This window comes from Fukomys damarensis, unplaced genomic scaffold, assembly GCF_012274545.1.
Source record: "Fukomys damarensis isolate Sample0158 unplaced genomic scaffold, DMR_v1.0_HiC HiC_scaffold_6, whole genome shotgun sequence".
In the NCBI taxonomy this organism is placed as follows: domain Eukaryota; kingdom Metazoa; phylum Chordata; class Mammalia; order Rodentia; family Bathyergidae; genus Fukomys; species Fukomys damarensis.
In genome coordinates this window covers 33,745,361-33,766,996 of record NW_022900918.1, presented here as the reverse complement: position 1 = coordinate 33,766,996, position 21,636 = coordinate 33,745,361, and the positions used below count along the sequence as shown (strand labels likewise).

The window sequence follows — 21,636 nt, the reverse complement described above, 5'->3', positions numbered from 1 at the left end:
TGACATCCCTGGCAACCTGAGCAGACACCAAAGCAAAACAAGCCCAAGGCAGCTTCAACGCCAAGAAAGTGCCACAGGGAGGAAATTTAATCACAGTACACTATGTGTCTTCGCTGAGAGCAGCATTTACATAGTTCTAATGCTGAAATGAATATGGATTTGACCCACACTGGTGCGGTCTCTCGGAAGGTGGGGGAGCGGGTGGAGGACGAGTGCTGACTGTGATGGTGACAGGACATCGCAAGCATGCACGGCCACTCAGCCCTCGCCACAGCCCTGGAGGCAAGCAGTGGCTGCAGTCACTGCACTCACTTTCTAGTTGGTGGAGCTGCAGCACAGAGAGGTTCAGAGATTGGCCTAAAGTCACCCAGTACAAAGTGTTAGAGCCAGGATTTCAACAGGCAGTTTGGTTGTAAAGTCTGTGCTTTAAACCACCATGCATGCTTGTCTTTGGTGCATGGAGGCAAGACATAATTTAAAACACCAAGAAGTAGCAGTGGAAGTCACAGTATGGAAAGAGATGCCTACTGTTAACAGCTGAGGAGCTTAACAGTGTTGCCTCTGAGGAGTCAGAACGGGCAGGGCATTTTGTTTTTCTTATACAGCCGTTTACAGATTTTCTAGGACGCGTTTCCCTGGTTTTTGTCTTTTGCAGTGCTGGGGTGGAACCTGGGCTGCACGTGTCAACAGGCACTCACTGAGCCACATCCCAGTTCTCTGAGGTTTGTCCCCCACACACCTGCCACCAGCTGTCATTGCATGGCCTGGGCAGAGGGCAGTGAAGCACAGTGAAGAGGGGCCCTACTCCTTTTCCATTTTTGTTTGAGTCACTTGTGTCATTATGTAACAGTCCCTGTGGCCCGGACCCAGGCCAGTGTAGATATTTACCTTCACGTGGAGCCAGGGTTGCTGCTGTGAGTCACAGTGAGTCATCATGAAGCATCATTACCCTCTAAGACCTTGAGAAAGGAAATGCGACAGGTGCCACTGTTAGAATTCTGCTGGGCCAGACTGCCGGGCCCAGAATGGAAATGCAGAGCTTTCTCTCTGGTAGCTGGACTGCAGGTGATTATTGTAAATGCCTGTTTGCTCACTGCTGTCCCTCACTTTTCTCTGTTTACTGTACAAATTTCAAAATCCTTTTGAAAACTTCCAGAGAAGATGGCAGTTGTGTGGGGGCAGCCCAGGCCAGGCTGTCCCCATGTGCAAGCGAATATATTCTTGAAATGAGTGCCTGTCAAGGGTGCTGAGGATCCTGGACCCACAGGTGGTGGGAGGTGGTCCCAGGAGCAGCTGTTCACCACACAGGTGTGTGTGGCTGGGAGGTCCCTGCTGGGGCCTGGCCTGAAGCTGCTCCACTTGGGATGGTCAGGGGAGGGAGGTATCAGGTGTGAGAAGTCTGGTGGTCTTGGCGTGGGGGCCGAAGCCTGGGGAGACCCAAGTGAGGCCATCTGAATGCAGGGGGCAGCTGAGGAAACCCTGCAGCAGCTCCTGCCTGAGCCAGGAAGGCCTGTGGTCAGAGGGCTCTGTGAACCAGTCGATTGGCCACTGGAAGTAGCACTTCTGGGAAGGGTCTGTCTGGCCAGGTGGCATGGGGTGGCTGATGTGCCCTTTCTTCTGCCAAACCAGAGAGGTGTCATAGGGCTTAGGCCCCAAAGTGGAAGGCAGATCCACTGCCAAGTTCCCTCAAATACATGGAAGATTTTTACAGTCACAAATATTTGCCCTTTCTTTAGACCAAGGATTGGCAACGACAGGTTAGTCTGGCCTGGTGTCTGTTTTCTAACAGACCACTAGCTAAGAATGGCTTCTTTTTTTTTTTTTTTTTTGTAAGGATTGAACCTGGGTCCTGCACACTGAGCTACAGCCCAACCTTTACTATTATTATTATTATTTATTATTATTATTATTGTTATTATTATTTTGAATCTTGCTAAATTACTAAGTTGCCCAGGCTGGGCTGGAACTTGTGATCCTCCTGCCTCAGCCTCCCAGAGTACTGGAATTGCAGTTGTGCTCCACCATGCATGGTGACGTGTGTATTTTTAAATGGCTGAAAAAAAAAATCAAAAAATATTTCATGGTGTGAAAATTGTATGAATTTCTGAGTTGTGTCCATAAAGCAAGTTTGAGTAAAACACTATCACTCTTCTGTACTTGTCTACAGCCAGCAGAAGGGAAGGGGAGGGGAGCCCCAGCCCAGCGAGCCTGGCAGTGTCCCCTCCAACAGGGCCTCGTCCAGCAGCTCTGCCCCACTGGTGACATGCTCCTGTCTCTCCCCACAGCCCCAGGCAGATGGCACTGGTCTTCGTGTACGGCACCCTGAAGCGAGGCCAGCCCAACCACCAGGTCCTGCTGGACAGGGTGCATGGCTTGGCAGCCTTCCAGGGCCGCGGCCACACGGCAGAGCCCTACCCGCTGGTGATTGCCGGCGAGCACAACATCCCCTGGCTGCTCCACCTCCCAGGCAGGGGCCGCCGTGTGGCAGGCGAGATCTACACAGTGGACGAGCAGATGCTGCGCTTCCTTGATGACTTCGAGGGCTGTCCTGACATGTACCAGCGCAGGGCCGTTCAGGTGGCCGTGCTCGAGTGGGAGGGCGGGGGCGGCCCCCGGGACAGCGTGCAGTGCTTCGTGTACAGCACGGCCACCTATGCGCCAGAGTGGGTCCACCTCCCCTACCATGACAGCTACAACTCAGAGGGACCGCACGGGCTGCGCTACAACCCCCGGGAAAACAGGTAAGAAGGGCTGGCGGTGGCGGCAAGGACGGGACCTACAGAAGCCTCGTCACCTTGACTCGGTGCAGGAGCAGACCAGCCCCTCAGCGGCAAGACTCAGTCTAGAAACGGGAGCTCCGTGGTGCTGACCTTCCACTGCAGCAAGACTGCACCTTCAACTGATTCAGTATCATGGCTTCCTGCTTAACTGGCACCTCTGGGCCTGGGTGCATCGGATAAGAACAGCTTCCATTACTCACTGCTCTAAACGGTATTTAAAGGACTCACATGATACACTTTTCTTTCTTCTTTTTGCTTCAGTTTGCTCCCAAGATCGCATACTCGGGGACTATAATGACTGGGGTTTGCAGATGACTGTACTTATTCTGGCCTGTAGCACCTAGCGTGAAAAAATTTAATAAAAGCTGATTTTTTAATGACTCAATATAATTAAAAACTCCTCAAGAAAAACATACTCTCCTATAGAGAGTGTATGTAGGTAGCACATTGTTCATGGTTTCAGACCACAATGTCCATTTGAAATTAAACTAGATGTGCTGAGAGCAACCCCCATGTGTGGCGCTACCTGCGGCCTCATTTCAGTATACTTTTCTGACGGTTCTTTTCATTCTAAGCAAGCAAAGGCACGAACACCCACTTACTGGGAGATACAGCTGAGCACCCGACTTCCTGGGAAGCCACTCCTCGCCAGAGCCCAGCCCCAGGCCATCACTGCCTCCAGAGGCACGGTGCCTGGGGGTAGGCCTTTCAGAGAAGAACCAGCATGTTAGTAATTTGTTCTTCAGGGCTGACAGAAGGCTTAGCCTCCAAATACAAACAGCACTTAAAATAATGTTAGCAAGGCACGAAGTACCAATTACTACCCACCTCCATCTGATAATCTGTCAGCAGAGATTCAAGTCGGCGCACGACTCTGCTTCTCCTTACCAGCAAAGGACAAAATGGATTCCAGGAATTTCAGAACCACATGAAAATGCAGCTGCTGGTCCTTAGTAACCTCGTTCTCCATCAGGAAAGCTCTCTTACTCTTCAACTTAATGGTAGACTCTGATCACTAACTACATCTGGCACAAAAACATCATCATTATTTTTAGCCTCTTTTTCTTAATTGGAAACTTGCTTCACACAACAGAAAAAGGGGAGCGAGGATGGGCATCAGCTGCCAATCTGGCGGCAGCTCCTCCCACTACGGCGATGGGTGAGGCAGCCCTGAGGGCCCAGCCCGAAGCCACAGGAAAGGGACAGGCGGTGCCCTGTCCTCCACTCCAGCTCAGGCGGCAGGCCCCGAATGACCTGAGCAGTCAGCCATCCGTAGTGACCTGTGTGGAGCCACAGAGGAAGGCACTTCCGGAATCAGCAGAACCACCTCATCTCTAAGGAGCCCAAGAGCTAGTCCTCAATTACCAGAGAGGCGGGTAATCAGATTATAAAACAGCAATGCTGATTTAGTAACTTCAGAGGCAAAGAAGTGAATTTATATGTTTTAAAAGGATCGCAATGCTGGTATTTATAGTCACCTGGGACAGTCTGTCACCTATGTGCATATTGTCTCCCAAAAAAGGGGGCCAACTCAATGTTAATTATGAAATATCCTTTTTTTGCACATGAACATTCATATACTTTAACAGATTTTTAAATGTTTATTGGTCTGTTTTCAAATAAAATATATTTCAGGCAGGTTATATGTATAAGTCTGTTAAAGTATATGATGTAATTGACATATAAGGTATTAACATGTTTCATGTTTACTGAATTCTGATTTCAAAAAGCAACATTTCACAAAAATAATTCTATTTTATTAATACGTATTGTTAAGGGGCTGGGATTTAGCTCAGTGGTTCCAGCGCCTGCCTTTCAAGGGGCAAGGGCCTGAGTTTGATCCCCGGTACCAAAAAAAAAAAAAGCAAACAATATTGTTCATAAACACAGGTTTATATGTGCAACACAAATTTGAGAATTTGTTGAGAATGGGTTAAGTGAATGTCTTTACTGTAGAAAGTCCAGGGTCTTTAATTCATCGATGTGCATTGTCAACCTTACAATGAAGAGATTCCTTCTTGTTTGTCTCCAAGTCTACTGTTTCTATCATAGTTTACACTAATTTTACTTGTATAATGTGTAAACCTTTAGAAAAGGGGGCAAACTAATATTTAGACAAATGCTTAGCTTTATTGATTTAATTTTGACACTAGGAAATCTCACAGCAGAAGTACAAATCATATGTACAAGTATTTATATCAATAAAATTCCCGTTGGTGATTTCTTTGGCAGTGTTGGGTCTGACTCTCATGGAATAACTATGATGCGGGCCACTCACAGGATTATGGGCTGCGCGCGGTCTGGCTGGAGGTGGAGGAGAGGGCAGGGAGGAGGGAAATGGCTACTTTAACCAGTGCTGATTGAGAGGCTGGAAATACTTCACTCCAGTTCCACCAGCAGATCGCCTTCTCCAACTGTGTCCCCAGCTTTACAATGCACCGATTTCACCTTTAAAAAATTGGAATTTAAAAAATGGGAGAGTGAGCATCATTAGCTGGAAAATCAGGGAGATGTCCGTACCTGCAGCTCGGCTCAGCCGCTCTACTGCAAGGACCAGTGATGTCCCAACAGAAGGCTGTGACTCGCTCCTTTCTTCTCTCTCTCTGTCCTCATCAGCCGAGGAAGGACATCTTTGAGAATTTCAGCCAGAGTTTGCCAGCTGGCCCCTTTTACTGGGCACTTGGGTCCAGGCCACTTTTTCTTTGTTTTTTTTCTTCAGTACTGGGAATTGAACCCAGGATGTTGTGGATATTAGGTACATGCTTGATCATTAGGCTGCATCCTCACACCTTTTAATATTTTATTCTGAGAAGCATCTCACTAAGTTGCACAGACCAGGCTTGAACTTGCAATCCTGCCTCAGCCTCCTGAGCAGCTGGGATTACAGATGCTGCCACCACACCTGGCTCAGGCCCTATCCCAAAGCCTGATGTGTCATGCTGCTGACTCAACAGCCAGCTCCTCACCCTTCCTATGGTTTTCGTTTGTATAAATGTTCAGAGTTAATGACATAGTTTCATGATAATAATTTTTAAAAAGTAAACAGTCCCAAACAAGTACTGATCCTTGGCGGTATGGCCGGGAATGTAGAACTGTACCTTCTCATTCTAGTGATTGCTCCCAAATACAATCAAGTTTTGCTTGCCCAGATCTGTATTCGGATTGAGAAATATCAGGCGGAGTTGCAGTGTGTACATAAGAGACTGTCATCTCCTCCTCAAAGGTGGTTGCCTTGGGGTCCAGACTATCTGGCCACGTGGCTGACAGGCGACCAGCAGTGAGGTCACTGTGCCTCGGGTGCTGGCCTGGCCTGGGCCCTGCCCCTCCATAGCAGGCGGACTGCACAGACCCTTTTTTCTTAAACTTGAGCCCAAAGTCTTAACACTAAGCTGTGCAGTGAACACTTCACGGGGCTCACTCGGTGGATGCCATTTTGATTCTTGTTTCTTTGGTAGTGCTGGAGACCAAACTGAGCCTCACAGACAAGTGCTGTATCTCTGGGCGGCATCCTCGACCCTTTATTTTTTCAATTTTTGGGGGGCTTTTTTTGGTACCAGGGATCAAACTCCGGTCCTTCTGCTTGTGAGGCAGGTGGTGTCAATTTTTTTTGTTTTTGAGACAGGGTCTCTCAGAGGCTCATGTTGACCTTGAACTTGGTATATTCCTGCCTCAGCCTCTGAGTAGCTGGGATTACAGGGATGCCCCATCTTACATGGCTAGATGACTGCTTTTTTATGATCTTGACGCCTTTGACAGTTATATAACTGATATGTGTTTTTAATAATGGTACAACAACTAGAGGGTCTGTACCATCATAAACCTTTTCTCCGGGAGGAAAAATGAAGTTCCCAGACAAGAACCGTCAGCCTTAGACTAAGCCAGGCCATTCTGGCTGTGCCTTCGTGGCACTGGCTCGAGGCCTGGGGATGAGGAGCGGAATGGAATGGAGAGGAAAGACTCCAGCTCGGCTCGAGGGCTTAGGCCAAAGGAACAGCGTAAAGTGGGATCTGCCAGCCGCACTCGGTAACACCCAAGGGGCAGCTGTGAGCTGCTGTGGGAGCGGCCCACAAAGACAGGGCACCCGGGGTGGGGGTGGGGGGTGCAGCTCCCGCTGCTTGGAGAACCAGTGCTAGGGTCCTTATTGCTCTTGGCCCCACACAAACAGGCCAACTACATAGCATGCAACGGACATCCCATGACACTGACATAAGTAATGTGAACAAAAAAGTGATTTTCACATGAGTGGGAACCTGCATTCTCTTGTCCATTTTAAAAAGTCAAATTTAGGAAGGATTCCTGAACACTCCAGAAACTGTGCCAACCCCACCAGCATGGCACCACCACCTCACCAGTGGCCAGCCTGGGTGTCCCATGTGCACAGGGACCTGTTTTCCTGCCCTGGGCCTTCCCGAGAACCGGTCTCACAGCCTTCTGGTATGGCAGGTGATAGAGGCATCTTTCCTGAAGTAAGCTAACATCTCTCTCTGCACCCGTGTCCCCAGGGTGAGTCCACATCTCAGGACCCGGCCAGCCTTGGCTACTGTCCTCACACCACCGGTCATGCTCCCCCAGATGTCCTTCAGGAGAGGGCTGCTGCCCACTAAGGGTGTCTCTGAAGTGACGCCTCACAGGGTTTTCCGTTCCTCCTCCAGAAAAAAAATACATTCAAAAAGTTTCACTCTTCACTAACACATCTTTCTCCTCTTTTTCTCCCTGAGTCATTAAGCCCCACATGTGTACCAGGGGTGTCAGCTCCTCTTGATCTACAATTGAATTGTTCTCTTGTGGAGAAATTATCTTGAAGAGTTACATTAATTTTTGCAATCTGTAAAACCGTTTCCTGCTGTGTCACCTAAGTCTCAGATAACTAACTGCCTGGAAGACAGATGTAAACATTAAAAATTAAAGACCCCTTAATCTGAAAGACATTAAGGTGAAGAACGATTGTTCTCGACTCTGTGAGCAGAGAGGCTCCTCTCGGGAAGGCCAGCTCTCTGAGGCAAGGGTGCATCGATGCGGGAGGAAGCGCTCTGGGAAAGGAGAGGCAGCAGGGTCACCTCCCCAGTCACTTCCAGGCCAAGCCCTGCGGGACTCAGAGTCAGAAGCTCTGCTTCTGTCACAGCAGTGGCGTGGGCTGGGGGACTTGGGGACATACCTTGCCATTCTTCCCGGCTGTCATACTGTTCTGCATTTTCATGGCTTCAATCACACACAGTTCCTGACCTTCTGCTACCTGGAAAATGAATTAAAAATGAATTTACAAAAGTTGAAAGTTATTCTAATTTTCCAGTAAAACCCAAGGATGAAATCATTAAGGAATTCTTTGTCCAAAGTGCAGAAACATTCATTGAAACAGCAGCAACAGCCTCTGGGCCTTCTTGTTCTGAGTTCATCTTTTTTTGGCTCTGGGATCGAACTCGGGTCCCTATGCTTGCGAGGTAGGTGACGGAACCACTAAGCTAAATCTCTGGCCCTTGAGTTCATCTTTAAGAGACAATGAAAGGCCATTCCTTCCATTACAGAACCCTCATCAGAAAAAAGCCCTATACTAGAGGACAGGAGTGCCACTTGGAGGGTTTCCATGGTGCCCCTGAACCTGAAACAGGTGAGGTGAGACTGGAATGTCCTGAATATCTGTGTCCAGAACAGCACCTCTCTACAGACAGAAAGACTTGACAGCTGCCTAGGATTGGGCATAAAGGAATCACTGCTGACGGCCACAGGGTTTCCTCTTAGATGCTAAAATTGTTCTAAAATTGTGGTGAATGCCAAGCATGGTGGCGCACACCTGGATTCCTAGCACTTAGGAGGCTGAGGCAAGAGGATCACTGCCAATTCAAGGTCAGCCCCAGCTATGCAATGAGTTCAAGGCTGAACTGCATAGTGAGACCCTACCTCAAAAAAAATGTGTGTGTGTGTGTGTGTGTGTATGTATATTGCATGATGGTCACTGCACAAGTCTCTGCATAGACAAAAGTCACTGAATTGTGCATTTCAAAGAGGTGAACTGCACTGTATCTCAGTAAAACAGTTATAAAATAAGTCACATCTCTGATTATTGTCTTGGGGAGCTGGGAAGACAGCTCAGTGCAGGGCCATGAGGACCACTGTCCCTGCCTCTGCAAGGCACACTCCCGAGAAGCACCTTTCCCTGCTGGGAATGACTTTCGGAGTTCTGCCCAGGCCTTCCTTGCCAAGAGACAGCAGCACCAACAGGCACTCGCACCAAGCTGTGTGTCCTGATGTTTACCTTTTATTCTGAGAGAATCCAGGCTGAGCTGGGTATAAAACTCTCTCCTCCCAGCATTAAACTGGAGATGGCTGTCCAGGAATCAGCTGTGACTAAAAGCTACTCTTATTTATTCACTTTTCTCTGGCCTCAATGGGTAAGTATCCATGAGCTGGGCCAGATTTCCCTAAGCTTTGTGGAAATGGGCCTCCCAGTCCCTGGGACTGCAGGACGAGGCCCTGTGGGGTGTGGGGTCATATTGCACTGGCCTTGTGGACAGTCGCACCCCGGGGCTGTGCCCATCCAGTGCCACAGAAGGGCATGGAGAAGGTTCTTCCTGCAGTCCCCAAGTGATCTCCGAGTCCCCACCCACCCACCCTGTGGCCAAGCTGTCTTTCTGGCAGCGCACAGTGCCTGAGCCCTGTGCATTCTTTTCCTCTGCTGTTCAGGTGGTGGGCTGCTTTTTCCTGGCACAGAAATACAGGAAGACAGGGGATGCCAAAGCTTCAGAGCTGGCACAGAGGAGGCACTGGGCTGGCGAGTGGGGCTCCCAGGCACTGTGCTCACTGCCACTTTTGATTCTTGTCACCTGGCTTCTGCATTCCACGGACAGGGCAACCTTGGCAGGCTGCTCTTCACAAGGTAAGGCACTGGCAGGGGCAGTGCCAAGGCATCCCAAGTGCCCCAGCCAGAGGTGTTGGGACAAGTGCTCCATGTCCTCATTTTTTACCTTTTTTCTCTCTGCAGAGGAAGGGGAGGACCAAGAAGAAGGCCAGACCCTCCAAAGTGGTCCCTGCCACTGTGCTCAGTGCAGGAGGGTCACGTGGGCCCAGGCTGTGGCTTCCTAGACAAAGCCAAGTGTCCAGCTGCTGTCCTCAAATTACCCTCACCCATGCACTGGGCACCAGACAAAAAGAGGGCAGGATGGCCCTTCGGGGAGTGGATGTGATGGAAATTCTATCCAAAACAGGATTCAGTTCCCCATTTCTGGGAACTGTTCCCTTCACAGATGGATGAGCCCCCACTGTGTACACGCATACGTGTGCATGGGTACCTGTGCGCTGGCCTCCCTCAGCCCACCCGGACTGTCTTCCGCTGTGGGCTCCTGAGGGCACAGTCTTCGCACCCTTACCCTAACCATCAGTTTCTTGTGGGTGGCATGGCCTGGCCCTCTGCCGGCAGTTGTGCCAGCTAATTTCTACCCACTTCCTCCTACTGCTCAGACTTGCTGGCCAGACAGGGCCCCCCTGCATCTCACATGGGTCTTCTGCAAATATGAAGAAGAGAGCAAGCCTGCAGATTGCCTGTGGTCATGCCAAGGCCAGCTGACAGTGATGCCTAACAAAGACGCTAACAGACAGCTGCGCCAGGCCACAGCCCCTCCAAGTCTTGCTACAGCCTAGGAACTAAGGAAGGATAACAACAAGCTCTTGGCTGTCCCTGACCATACTCCCTGTCTGGCTCTAGGGCTTGTAACATGGGTGACTTGCAAGGAGCTGAACCACCAGTCTACAGTGCTAGGTCCCGGTCATTAACCAGACAAATGAAACCTGTGGGTTAGCTGGAGACACGCAGAAGTAGGAGGTTCCAAAGGTAACACAGTCTCTTCCTCTGGCAATGTGACTAAAAGGACATTAAAGAAAGTACACCCTGATCCAAAGGGACCCCAGCTTCTGCCTGAGCCCCAGCACAGCACCAAGTCACGGGAGCAGACCTCACGGCCGCACCTGCCTTCTCCCTCCTGGTCCCCACCCTCTCACTTGTCCCACCGTGTCTGCTGGTCTGCTTGCACTCAGCCAGAAAGGGGAACCTCACATGCATTTCTCCTCTGCTCACTTTAAGTAGTCCTTTCGTAGAGTTTTCTTTCATTCAACCCCAAAGGGAAGCTTGTACCAAATGTCCTTTGATAGCCTACAAAGAGCGAGCTACGTTTTGTCCAACACGTGCATGTACACAAACACACACCTGTATACACAAGCTCGATCTAATTCTAACATAGTCATCCCTGAAAAAATCAAGTCAAGGAGACAAATACGTTTAACACAGCCTGTGTGCTGAGAATGAAGTGAACGCACGGAGGGGTGTGCTCCAGGGGCTCCGGTGAGACCTGCTCTCTCTGGCTGTGGAAGCCTGGCTGCCCGTGCCTTACAGGACATGCCACACCCAGGGGCGTAGAGCTGGGCAGGGGCCCTGCCAAGGCAACACCTTCTGCCTGCCTGGGTGTCTGGGAAGCCAGGCATTAATCGGGTGCATGGAGCAGCCCTCCGTGCTGGCGGGGCCCGCCCCTGCCACATGTGTGTGCACACTTCTCTAACACTTTTGTGAATCATCTGCTAAGGACTTCATGGTTGTGACAGATGTCTCCAGTGTCGGGCTTACTAAATGGTCACAAGCCTCACAAGTCTTTTTGATGAGGCTACTGGGCCTGATGTCCTTCTCTGCTCCCTGTCTAATTGGTGCAAAGTTTGGAGGCCTGAATCCTGTATCTTTCATCCGGCTTATTGCGTCCTCTCCTCTGACACGGGGTCAAGGTTCACATTTGCATCCGATTATCAGAGCGGCACTCATTAAGCAGGAGCCAGCCTCGCCCCCAAATGAGTAAGCTTAAGAGAGAACGCGGCCCATTTACTCAGCAGATTTTCTCATGTTTAGGGGGCCCGAATGTCACCCGGCATTGCTCCGTGCTGAAGAGTTTCAGACATCTCCAGCTGATGATTAATTGTGAGTGATGGGAAATAAAATCCAGTAAAGCCAGCTGCTTGCCATGGTCGGCAAAATGACTCTAATGGATAGAGGCTGCCAATTTTCCAGTTTTACTGGCAAGTCTTCCAAGTGTAATTAAGGGAAGTTATAAATGATATGGAAATCTATCAAGTTCCATTTATTTTCAGAGGACTCTTTCCCCAGAGACTTTTATCTTGAAGCTTATAGTACGCTTTGTTGTGCTAATGATTTAAGCCACATCTTGTTTCTGATTAAAGCCCTCAAGCTCCTTCTACCAAGTCCTCTTCACTCCTTCTGCAAAGATTAAAAGATACAGAACCTTCTCCTGCACATGCGCCTCAGAAAACACCATGGCTGGCACACATTTGGCAACATGTATCATGCAAACAGCAAAGAAAGCCCACAGAAAGTGGGGAAAGAAAGATGGCAGGGAAGGGGGAAGACTGCTGCCAAACATAAGAGACCCCAAAAGTAGAGGTTTGAAAGCTGCACTTGGGACCAGATACTCATCAGAAGGTGGTGTAGCTCGCTAATGTTATTTGATTTGGAATAAAAGCATGAAAATGATGGCAGAGGCCTAAAATTGGAGATGTGAAGGGTGACTGCACAGTATTCCATTTCTCAATTTCATCCTTCAGAGCCACAAAATGGGGGTGATACAGTGACTGGATGAGATTTACAGTAACAGCTGTGGTCTTCCCACACAAGGGAGGCCCTTCTAATGGGCTGAGGTCTGTTGGCAACAGACGGGGAGGAACAAAACAAGGTTCCCTATTAGGAGTGTGCAGTCGTATTTCTGATAAAGAAAATTATTATGGGAGTCAGGTTTCCTTTAAGACAGATCCTACCCTCTTTTGTCGACAGAAAACAGGGCCATTTTAAAGGTGCTCACGCTTAAATACAGGCAGGAGGACACAAATGGCGTCGGGCTGGTTCCCCCTCGGAAGCCCACTCTCTAGCAACTGTAAAGAATGCAGAGGAACCAGTGCCAGTGGCATATGGCTTTCTACTGTGCTCAACATTCATACAAAAGACAGGTTCATCAGTCACTGGAGTATCTGGATAAAAAATTAGCTCCTGATGGATGGTATCTTGAGCTTACCTGCTGCTAGTACATTACCAGAGAAACACAGGTTTTGAAACCCACATGACGTTAGAAACTGCAGACCATGAAACACGACACGTGCAGGAGGAGCACATAATGCACGCCAGATTATACAAAATAATAAATAAGCTATTTAAGCCCTCTGCCTAAAATCGGGCCCGCTGCAAGGAACCCTGGGTCACTTCTACACAGGCCAATTAATGCACAGCATCTGCTGTATAGAAGCAGGGCATGAAGCACTTCCGAATGATTTCGGCAATTAAAAGAAAACTGTATCCTGCCTGTTCAGACAGCAACTGTTTCCCTGCAAGAGTGAGCACCAAATCGCCGTGTGCAACTAAAAAACTCAGTCCTCGTTTTGGGGGAGAGGGGCGGGGGGAGCACGAATTTTGATAGGAAAAGGAGCTTCCTTTGTTGTCCTACATTCTGTGTTTTTCTGCCAAGTGAGACAGAAGGCTCGTAGGGCTTACCGGCCTGCTGCGGTCTCCCCTTCTGCTGCACCGGGCCCCCGAAAACCAGGGATCAATGTCAGCCCTGTTGACGACTCCACACAAGTGAAAATTCTTCAATTACACTTTTAAAGACTGTGCCACTTACTTAGCACACAGGGCCCAAACGCCGCGTGCGCGCGCGTGGAGGCCGGAGATCTAAGAAGGCAGTTCCGATTAGGTTGAAAGGAAGGCTGGAATCTGATTATCCCAACTTCCTCTTTCTGAGCTGCTAAAATAGCTGCTAAATATGTCCTGGTATTTCCTGGAGAAGAAAAGTGTTTCTTCCAACATCTTCATGTAAAGCGGGAGGGAGGGAGAAGGGAACCCAGGAGGCTGCAGTAGTTAAGCGAGGTGGAACCGTTGTCCACTCACAAACAGAAGTCTGCATCCAGTCCCTAAACAGGGCTCTCTCTCTCGCCCCGGATGTTGGATGTTCGGATGTTCGCTATACCGAAGGGGCCCGAAGGCTGGCTCTGAGACTTCGGGGTGCCCTCGCTCCACCCTCTTCCACCCTCAACTGGTACTCCCCGGAACTCCAGGGAATGGAGATCGTGGCCAGGGCAAAACAAGTCCAGCTTTTCTCAAAATGAAGAAAAATCATCACTATCCACTGCCCGCTTAGCTGAAAAATGGAGCCAAACCTGTAGTTAGAAAGGCGGCTGAGCCACTGAGCCAAATCCCCAGCCCTACTTTTTACAAAGTAAATAAATAAGACTCAATTTTCTACCTTTGTGAAGTAGGTTACTTTAAAGGATTCAGTAATGTGATAATTTTTTTTAGTAAAAGAGAAAAGATACTTTGAATGTTGGTGAGGTTGAGAATGGTCACTTTCAAACATTTTTAAAGCTAAGCTAATATGCCCTCTCCTCAAAAAGGAGATCGTTTCTTGGAAAACAGAGTCAATGCTAAGCTTGCATAAGACTCTCCTACAATTTTAAATTTATTGATTGATCCATCAAAATTAGCATTAAGTTAATATTATAAAAATTGCCAAATTTTTTCCAACAACTAAAGCTATCTCTAAAATTTAAAATTAAATGGGCTGGTGATTTAGCTCAGTGGTACAACGCCTGCCTGGCAAGCACAAGATCCTGAGTTTGATTTTCGGTACAAAAAAAAAAAAAAGTTAAAAATAAATGTCAATCTGGAAAAGAATAAAAGGCCAGGTTCAAAACTAGGCATGGTGATGCATGTCTTAATTCCAGCACTTGGGAGGCAGAGGCAGGAGGATTGCAAGCTTGTAAGGAGGATTTGCAAGTATGCCTAGGCAATCTAGTGAGAACCTGTTTCAAAATTAAAAATGAAAAGTGTTTGGGATGAAGCTCAGTTTGATGGTCCTGGGCTCAAACCCCTAGCACTGAAACAAACAAAAAAGGGCCAGGCTCTGGAGAGTCATTTTACCTCTGAAGATGATGGGGTAGGGATTCAATGGGGGGTAGGCTGCTGCGCAAGTCATGACATATGCAAGGTTCTACTGCTGAACAAAATCTGACAAACGTGACGATGAACAGAGAGCATATCGATACATGTGAAATTATTCTCCATAACTTTCTGTACATTTGTAATGTTTCAGGATTTCACATTAATGCTTGCATGAATCTGTATATACACGCTAAGGAGCATAATCTGAGGTTTGGGTGTGAAACTAGATTATTGTCAAATGAGCTGCTTAAATAGCCACTGCTATAAAATATGTATATCTAGGGGCCAGGGATTTAGTCCAGTGGTTCTGCTGCCTGCAAGGACCTGAGTTCAATCCCCGGTACCAAAAAAACAAAAACAAACAAAAATATGTACATCTAATTATTGCCATCATTTTATGACTGTAAATAGTCAAGTAGAAGCTGGAAACTCTATCAGACAGCCAGGCTATCAAGATGCAGTACTGCAGCTGGGCTCTATGAGGCTGAGTGCAGTACCCAAAACCCATTCCAACCCTTCTCATCTAGGATACCTAAGACTAAAGGGGGTTTTAAAGCTTATTTCTTTAAAAAAAAATCTCATTTCTTCAAAAAATGAAAAATAAAGGTTTCTTGCCAAGTTCACTTGCCAGTCTCAGAGACTGGTTACAAGTTCAACTGCAAAAGCTTTGAAAACAAAGAGGAAGTGTGGATGTCAGGCTCTACAATGGGGCACCCGCGACTGTCTCCGGGCCATGGTCACCACCTGCTGGAAGCCCTTCCCCAAAGAAGCCCAGGCCAGGAGGAGAAACCAGGGTGAAATCTGAGGGGTGCTATTAATGACTAAAACCCTGGGCTTTTCACCCATATACATTTCTTGCTTAAGGCATTGTTCTCAAAAGCAATAATCCCAAACACGTAATTTCCCTTCTGCTAAATAAAGATAGGTCTGAATACAAAGTGGATCTTCCTTAGTTTAGCCCCACAAACACTTCAGAACTTGTCTTACTAATAGGAATGGGCTAAGATGGCAAGAACAAGACTAGGTACCTAGGGCCACTCTTAGTGTTTTATGAAGTCAAAAACTAATAAGAAAGAGATGTGAATGTTATACAGCCTATGTGTAATATCTTATTTATCTTCTGTTGCATTAAATAAGATGCATCTGAGATGACTGCAGAATCCAAACAGCTCAAAAGGGTCAATGTAATGCAATGTTAAAATATCTCCTTGGAAAATTAATTTTAAAAAATATCTCTTTGGACTGGCTCTTTTTTGTTTTATTTCTGATATCAAAGGGCTAACAAAACAAATGTGCTTATCATGGTTTCATTTTATTCAAAGTCAAAATAAATATATAATAAATGTAGCAGCTATAAGTTTAACATTAACACATGGACAAAATGTATTCCATTATTCTGAAAAAATATATTTTAAAATATTTTCCTTCAAGAACATCATAAAGATAGAAGTCTAGAAAATTAAATTAGTCATAAAAGTGCTAGATTTGATTACAGAAGAAGTGTTCCCAGTTCATAAGCACATTGCGTGTGTGTGTCACTATAAAAACATTTTGGTAGACATATACAAAATGTGCATAAAAATCATTATTTCTTTTCTGAATTAAGTTTGTGACTTGTGCCAGGTTTGATGGCACATGCCTATAATCCCAGCACTCAGGAGGCAGAGGCAGCAGGATTGCTTTGAGTTCAAGGCCAGTCTGAACTACACAGCAAGACTCTGTCTCAAAAAACAAAAACAAAAAACAAAAACAGAAATAGTTTGTGACTTATGACTTTAGTAATTTACTCCTACTTTATGACTTATTTGCTTATATGCATTACTTCATACTATCTCCCAACACAGTAAAAATAACTACTATACATACAATCATGTGAAAAAAATGATTTGCTGTCACATTTAATGTCAAATAGTACATCACAGAGATTGAAAGTCATCAGGAACTTTTGAGCAGGAAGCCTAAAAATATTAAGAACGACACACAACTTCAGTGCACAGGGCAGGGCAGGGCAAGGCAAATGTTCCAAGTGATCAGTTTTCAGATCTCCACACACCAAGCCTCCAAATGTATTTATATCTAAGCAGCAACCCCACATCGCTGAGGCTTGTCTATCCTGGTCAAACTATTTACTGCACAAAACAGATGAGTCAGTTATGACTTACTGTGACACACTGTAGAACTCTTACTGTCAGACCCACCATCTAAGATTTGTCAGGTCTTACTTATGGTAAATATAAAAATTACAGATTTCTGGGCCAGGGATTTAGCTCAGCGGTTCGGTGGCCTGCCTTGCAAGTGCAAGGACCCGAGTTCAATCCCCGGTACCAAAAAAAAATTACAGATTTCTGGAAATTAAACTCTAAATACTGTTTCAAAGCAAAACAGAATATTTGTAGATCCTTAGTTGTTTTCGGCCCATTTTCCTTGAAAATACACACAGATGACTGATATCTTTATCTTTCTGCTGATAAAAGCACAACTTTACTCAGCTATTGTTACTGCTGAGAAAAACACAACATGCCCTGCAGTGTTAAAATAATTTAAAACCACACAACCTTAAAAGTTTCAAGGAACATTTTCCTCTAATGGCCTCAAATGAGTATTGTGCCTTTGGTCTAAGGAAAGGTTCTTGTGTTTTAATTACTACACAAGGAACAACGGACTATAAAAGTTCTTGTAGCAGCCAAAGTTTAAACTTCTTAGCCTGGCTTCAGCATCAGTAATTCAGGACATTTTTTCACAGATAATAGTAATGCAAGAGAAAACATCATTTTATCACAACACAATAGCACAGAGAATGGAAGGAAGTTCTGCAAAGCCCCAAGACAAGCATAAAAGGACACATACACCTCCACCTGCCCAGTTCAGGCACAGGAGGGCAAAGATGAAGGCCACCAAGATGATGGTGACTGCACCAGGCAGTCCCCTCAGGAGCTCTGACTTTAAGGAACACATAAAGTATAGGCCCTATTTCTCTGTGGCAATATAACTTTATCAGTGCATTCTCAAAGCATTCTTGAACACCCATACTTAATGGTGTTTTCAATATCTGAGCAACACCGATGAAAACAACCATGGATATAACTTTTCCTAAATGTCCTGCTTTCCCACATTAAGCTGAAAATGGAAAGTATGAAGCCCAGGCCCTTCTGGAATGTGGGAAAGCAGTACCACAAGATAGCAGTTAACAATCCAGGAGATGGCCTTGGTCTGGCCTTCGAAGCTCTCTGCAGCTCTGCACCCTACCCCACTGGGCCAGGGCAGGCTCAGAGGGGACGAAGCCAGCCCCCCTCCCAGCCCTGCCCCTTCCCGCACAGGTCCTCAGCCCCAGGTGTTAGAAAAGGGAGGGTTTAAGGTAAACACTTATTATCAATAAAATAAAATAAAATAAAAGTACAAATGTGATTTCTAATTAAAGGAACACAATTAATACTGACAAACTCAAGCTGGCAATATGTAGACTATATGGCTTCCAGGAAAACCTTAAGGAGGAAAATGAAACAAAGAGAACAAACCAGCCTGACATCTAGTCACTGGAAGATGCCATGAGCTGCTCTGATTACACAGTATGACTGTTGATCAGTGCTCCTCTGATGTCCCTAACCCTTCAGAATGAAGACACACATACAAGGCAGACACACATTTATCTCTGCCACGGATCATCTCCCCGCCTCCTAGCATCCAGAATTAAATAATTTTAGTGAATGCTTTTTTCAACCAATGTCCAGACCATCCCTAAATTAAATGTAAGGATTCAAACTACTTAGCCTCTTCTGTGTGTCCAGAAAAGCTGGGAGTTCTATTTCCTCATCACCAGGTAAGGCCATGGTTAAGGAAGTTTTCCAACTTCATATTTCAGGGATGATCATCAAAAACAAATGAACCAGGGCTGGGGATGTAGCTCAGTGGTGCCGCCGCCTGCCTCACAAGCACAAGGACCGGAGTTAATCCCCAGTACCAAAAAGAAAAGAACCTGATCACTTTTATTTAATATTCCTTTACTATAAATGCTTTTCTAGAAGCCAGTGGCCAACTGTAAGAGTTTTCCTGAATGTTAAGAGGGTACTTTATGTGCATTAATAAAGAAACCAGGATACGTTTTATTATAGTCTTTCCAGGAAAAGATGAAACCTCCAGTGATTTCACGGAGACACAAAACTCAATCACCCCGACATACTTGAAAGCCTATGGTGTTGGGCTGCTATCTTCCTATATATAGATAAGTTCCTCCAGAAACCTGGTTATATCTTAAATTGTTTTCTTTTCACTTTTGCTGCTAAATCAATAGAGATTTTGATCTGTGCTCTAAGAAAAGGCATGCACCCTACCAATGCTTCCACTGTAAGTAGTCTAGAAACTGAACATGTGAGGAAACTTTAAAATGTTTTGATTTGTGTGCTAATGTCGCAAGGTCAAAATGAAAAATTTCAAAGTGGGATCCTACATTTTATTTCCCAAGTTCTGGAAGTATGCTACTACTGTACAGGTTATGGAATTAAATTAACCTTTCACCCTCCTCCCCAATTAGGCATTTAGTCTAGAAATCATGTAAAAAGTTCCCCCTCGGAAGGCTATTTATTAGCATGAGATTTTATAAGGAGGTTTCATATAAAGAGTACTGGGGAGTAAGTGTGAATTTAAGTACTCCCCAAAACACTGAATTTATGCAATAAGAGAATGAATGGGGCCTTCTTTCAGATCCACTCCCAGATCATTTGGAAGGGAGGTGCTCAGAGGTACCGGCACTGACATAATTCAGATGCAAAACAGGTAGACAATGAATGCACAAAATCAACTTGGTTTGAAAGGGTCCTGTGAGTCAGGACAGACTGCAGAGGGCATGACTGGACTGTTCGCCATTATTATCTAAGGGAGTCTGGGACCGGCACATCCCTCCAGACAGTCAGGGTCCTACCATGTCTCCAGGCTTGACAAAGATGGCCACCACCATTCCGGGCATCGGGGAGCACAGAGTGCCGCTTGTGTCTTCAGCCACTTTATCCAGCATGAATCTGTTCAGCTCTGCAGCAAGTTTGGTTAGGATATGCACCTTGTACTTGAGGGAAACAGAACAAAACAAAACCATGAAGTTATTTAAATGATGAACTTTTCCTCCAAAGTATTGCCCATTCAAAATCAGTTTTAGTTTTAAACTAAAATTGCAAAATCAATAAATCAAATGTTGTAAAATCCTCATACCCAACATCAAAATATATTTATTTGTTTCTAGCATACATTGTAAGCCAGTTATATGCTTAAAATTTCTTGAAACAAGAACTACTCTAGTTATTAATCAGTGCTACATAATAATCATCCTGGTTCCTTAAGGGCAAACATCACAGAACTTTATAAATAAATAGAAAACAGTGAAAACTGTGTTTGTATTTCCTATACTGTTTTCAGACCTATCCTGAAAAAGGTGAACCCCACGAGCCGGGCTGGTCAACGGGGTAAGGGTGATGGCACTGTGAACACCTGCCAGTAGATGGCAGCAGATTGCTTTCTCAAACCACCTGCACCCTCCAGAGACCGGCTGCCCTGCTTGTATCAGTAAGTTAAGACAAAGGGTTTCAGTGTTCATTTGGGGCAAAACAATCTTTGAAATTCAAATATTTCTCAGTGACGGAAAGTTTTATATTCACAATAGAAAAAGTGTACTCCTCCTTTTAGGCACAGTATCATGTAATCTTTCTGGTGTAAAAAGATAAAGATAACATATAATAAAAATACCTTCTGGACTGAGAGACCATAGAGTTTGAAAACAGGGAGAGAAAAATCATATGCACAACCAGGTATTTCCACTGTACCTTTTGTAGGTGGCTCTCAAACACTTAGGGGTACATTAGGACAAGTCTGGTCAAACAGAACACCTGTAATAAAGATAATTCCTACTGGACAAGGAAAATCCTAGATCCCAGTGAATAAACAGATGAGCCACAATTTGTTCTATCAGATGAAATGGCCTGAAGAAGAGTTCCTTGGGAAATCAGAGCCACCACTTAAAGATCTCTGGATTCCCACCGGATCCAGTCCCACGGTGAGACAGAAGCACACAGCAGCTCTGGTTTACTACAGGAAGCTGCTGTACCAGAACCTCCTGGGGAACCATGTGGGCAGGGAGGCAAGGACAAGCCCAGGTCACCCTCTGATTCAGTATGGGGATGCAGAAACCTTGAAGTGGGCTCTCTGCGGGGCCTATTTGGAAGGGATGGGGGAGGGCCGATGAACAGCTCTGGAGGCCCAGGTTCCAAGTAGATTGTGACACCGTGGCAGGTTGAATAATAACATCTTTTGCATGTTTCTTTACTCCTGAGTGTGTGTTTTGCAATCAAGACATACAAGTGTCTGCCAGTTTCTGAAGGATATGATCCTTAAGTGAAATTACAGTGCAAATAAAAGCTTTTTGCTCCTATTAAAATTCATCTGAGTCATAAGTGGCACAGGGAAAAAGCAAGGAGAGTGCATGCTGCTGTCAGTCTAATAAACATTCTGGGTAGAGGGACTATTTATCAACGATGAATTGTACCTCCAAGTCCTTCATTAAATCTATGGGGGGATAAAAGGGGGGAATATAATTGGACCAAATTGCAGTTTTATTATCTGCGCTCTGCTTTGGAAAGGAAAACCCAGGATCGGCACAGGCAGGAGAGTTAACAGAAGGTAACTTTTGTGGGGGTATCACCCTAGGATGCTCCTTCTATTGGTGTGGTCAACATTGAGCCTCCTTGTTAGTCTTCAATGTATCACAGAGTTTTTTCCCCTGGTACTGGGGATCAAACTCAGGATCTTGTTTGCCAGGCAGGCGAGGCACCAGTGAGCTACATCCCCGGCCCCACATACAGATTTTTCCCCTTGTTTTTTGTACAATTTGACTTCAAAATGTAT

At 46.1% G+C, this 21,636-nt stretch overlaps 2 protein-coding genes across 14 annotated transcripts in view; one reads left to right on the top strand and one right to left on the bottom strand.

The window, feature by feature from the left end:
- Positions 1-4,092, top strand: part of Ggact (gamma-glutamylamine cyclotransferase) — a 41,728-nt gene extending 37,636 nt beyond the window's left edge. For all 13 annotated transcript variants that reach the window (XM_019204586.2, XM_019204583.2, XM_010604611.3 and 10 more), the window contains exon 3: positions 2,286-4,092. In XM_019204586.2, coding sequence (XP_019060131.1) covers positions 2,296-2,745 — 450 coding nt within the window. In that variant the 5' untranslated portion in view covers positions 2,286-2,295 and the 3' untranslated portion in view covers positions 2,746-4,092. The remainder of the gene's footprint in view (positions 1-2,285) is intronic.
- Positions 4,093-5,140: 1,048 nt separating this feature from the next.
- Pcca (propionyl-CoA carboxylase subunit alpha) overlaps positions 5,141-21,636 on the bottom strand; it is a 372,170-nt gene continuing 355,674 nt past the window's right edge. Inside the window, exons 22-24 of the mRNA XM_010604603.2 lie at positions 19,667-19,807; positions 7,936-8,013; positions 5,141-5,228 (exon numbers count right to left, since the gene is read on the bottom strand). Coding sequence (XP_010602905.1) covers positions 5,160-5,228; positions 7,936-8,013; positions 19,667-19,807 — 288 coding nt within the window. The 3' untranslated portion in view covers positions 5,141-5,159. The remainder of the gene's footprint in view (positions 5,229-7,935; positions 8,014-19,666; positions 19,808-21,636) is intronic.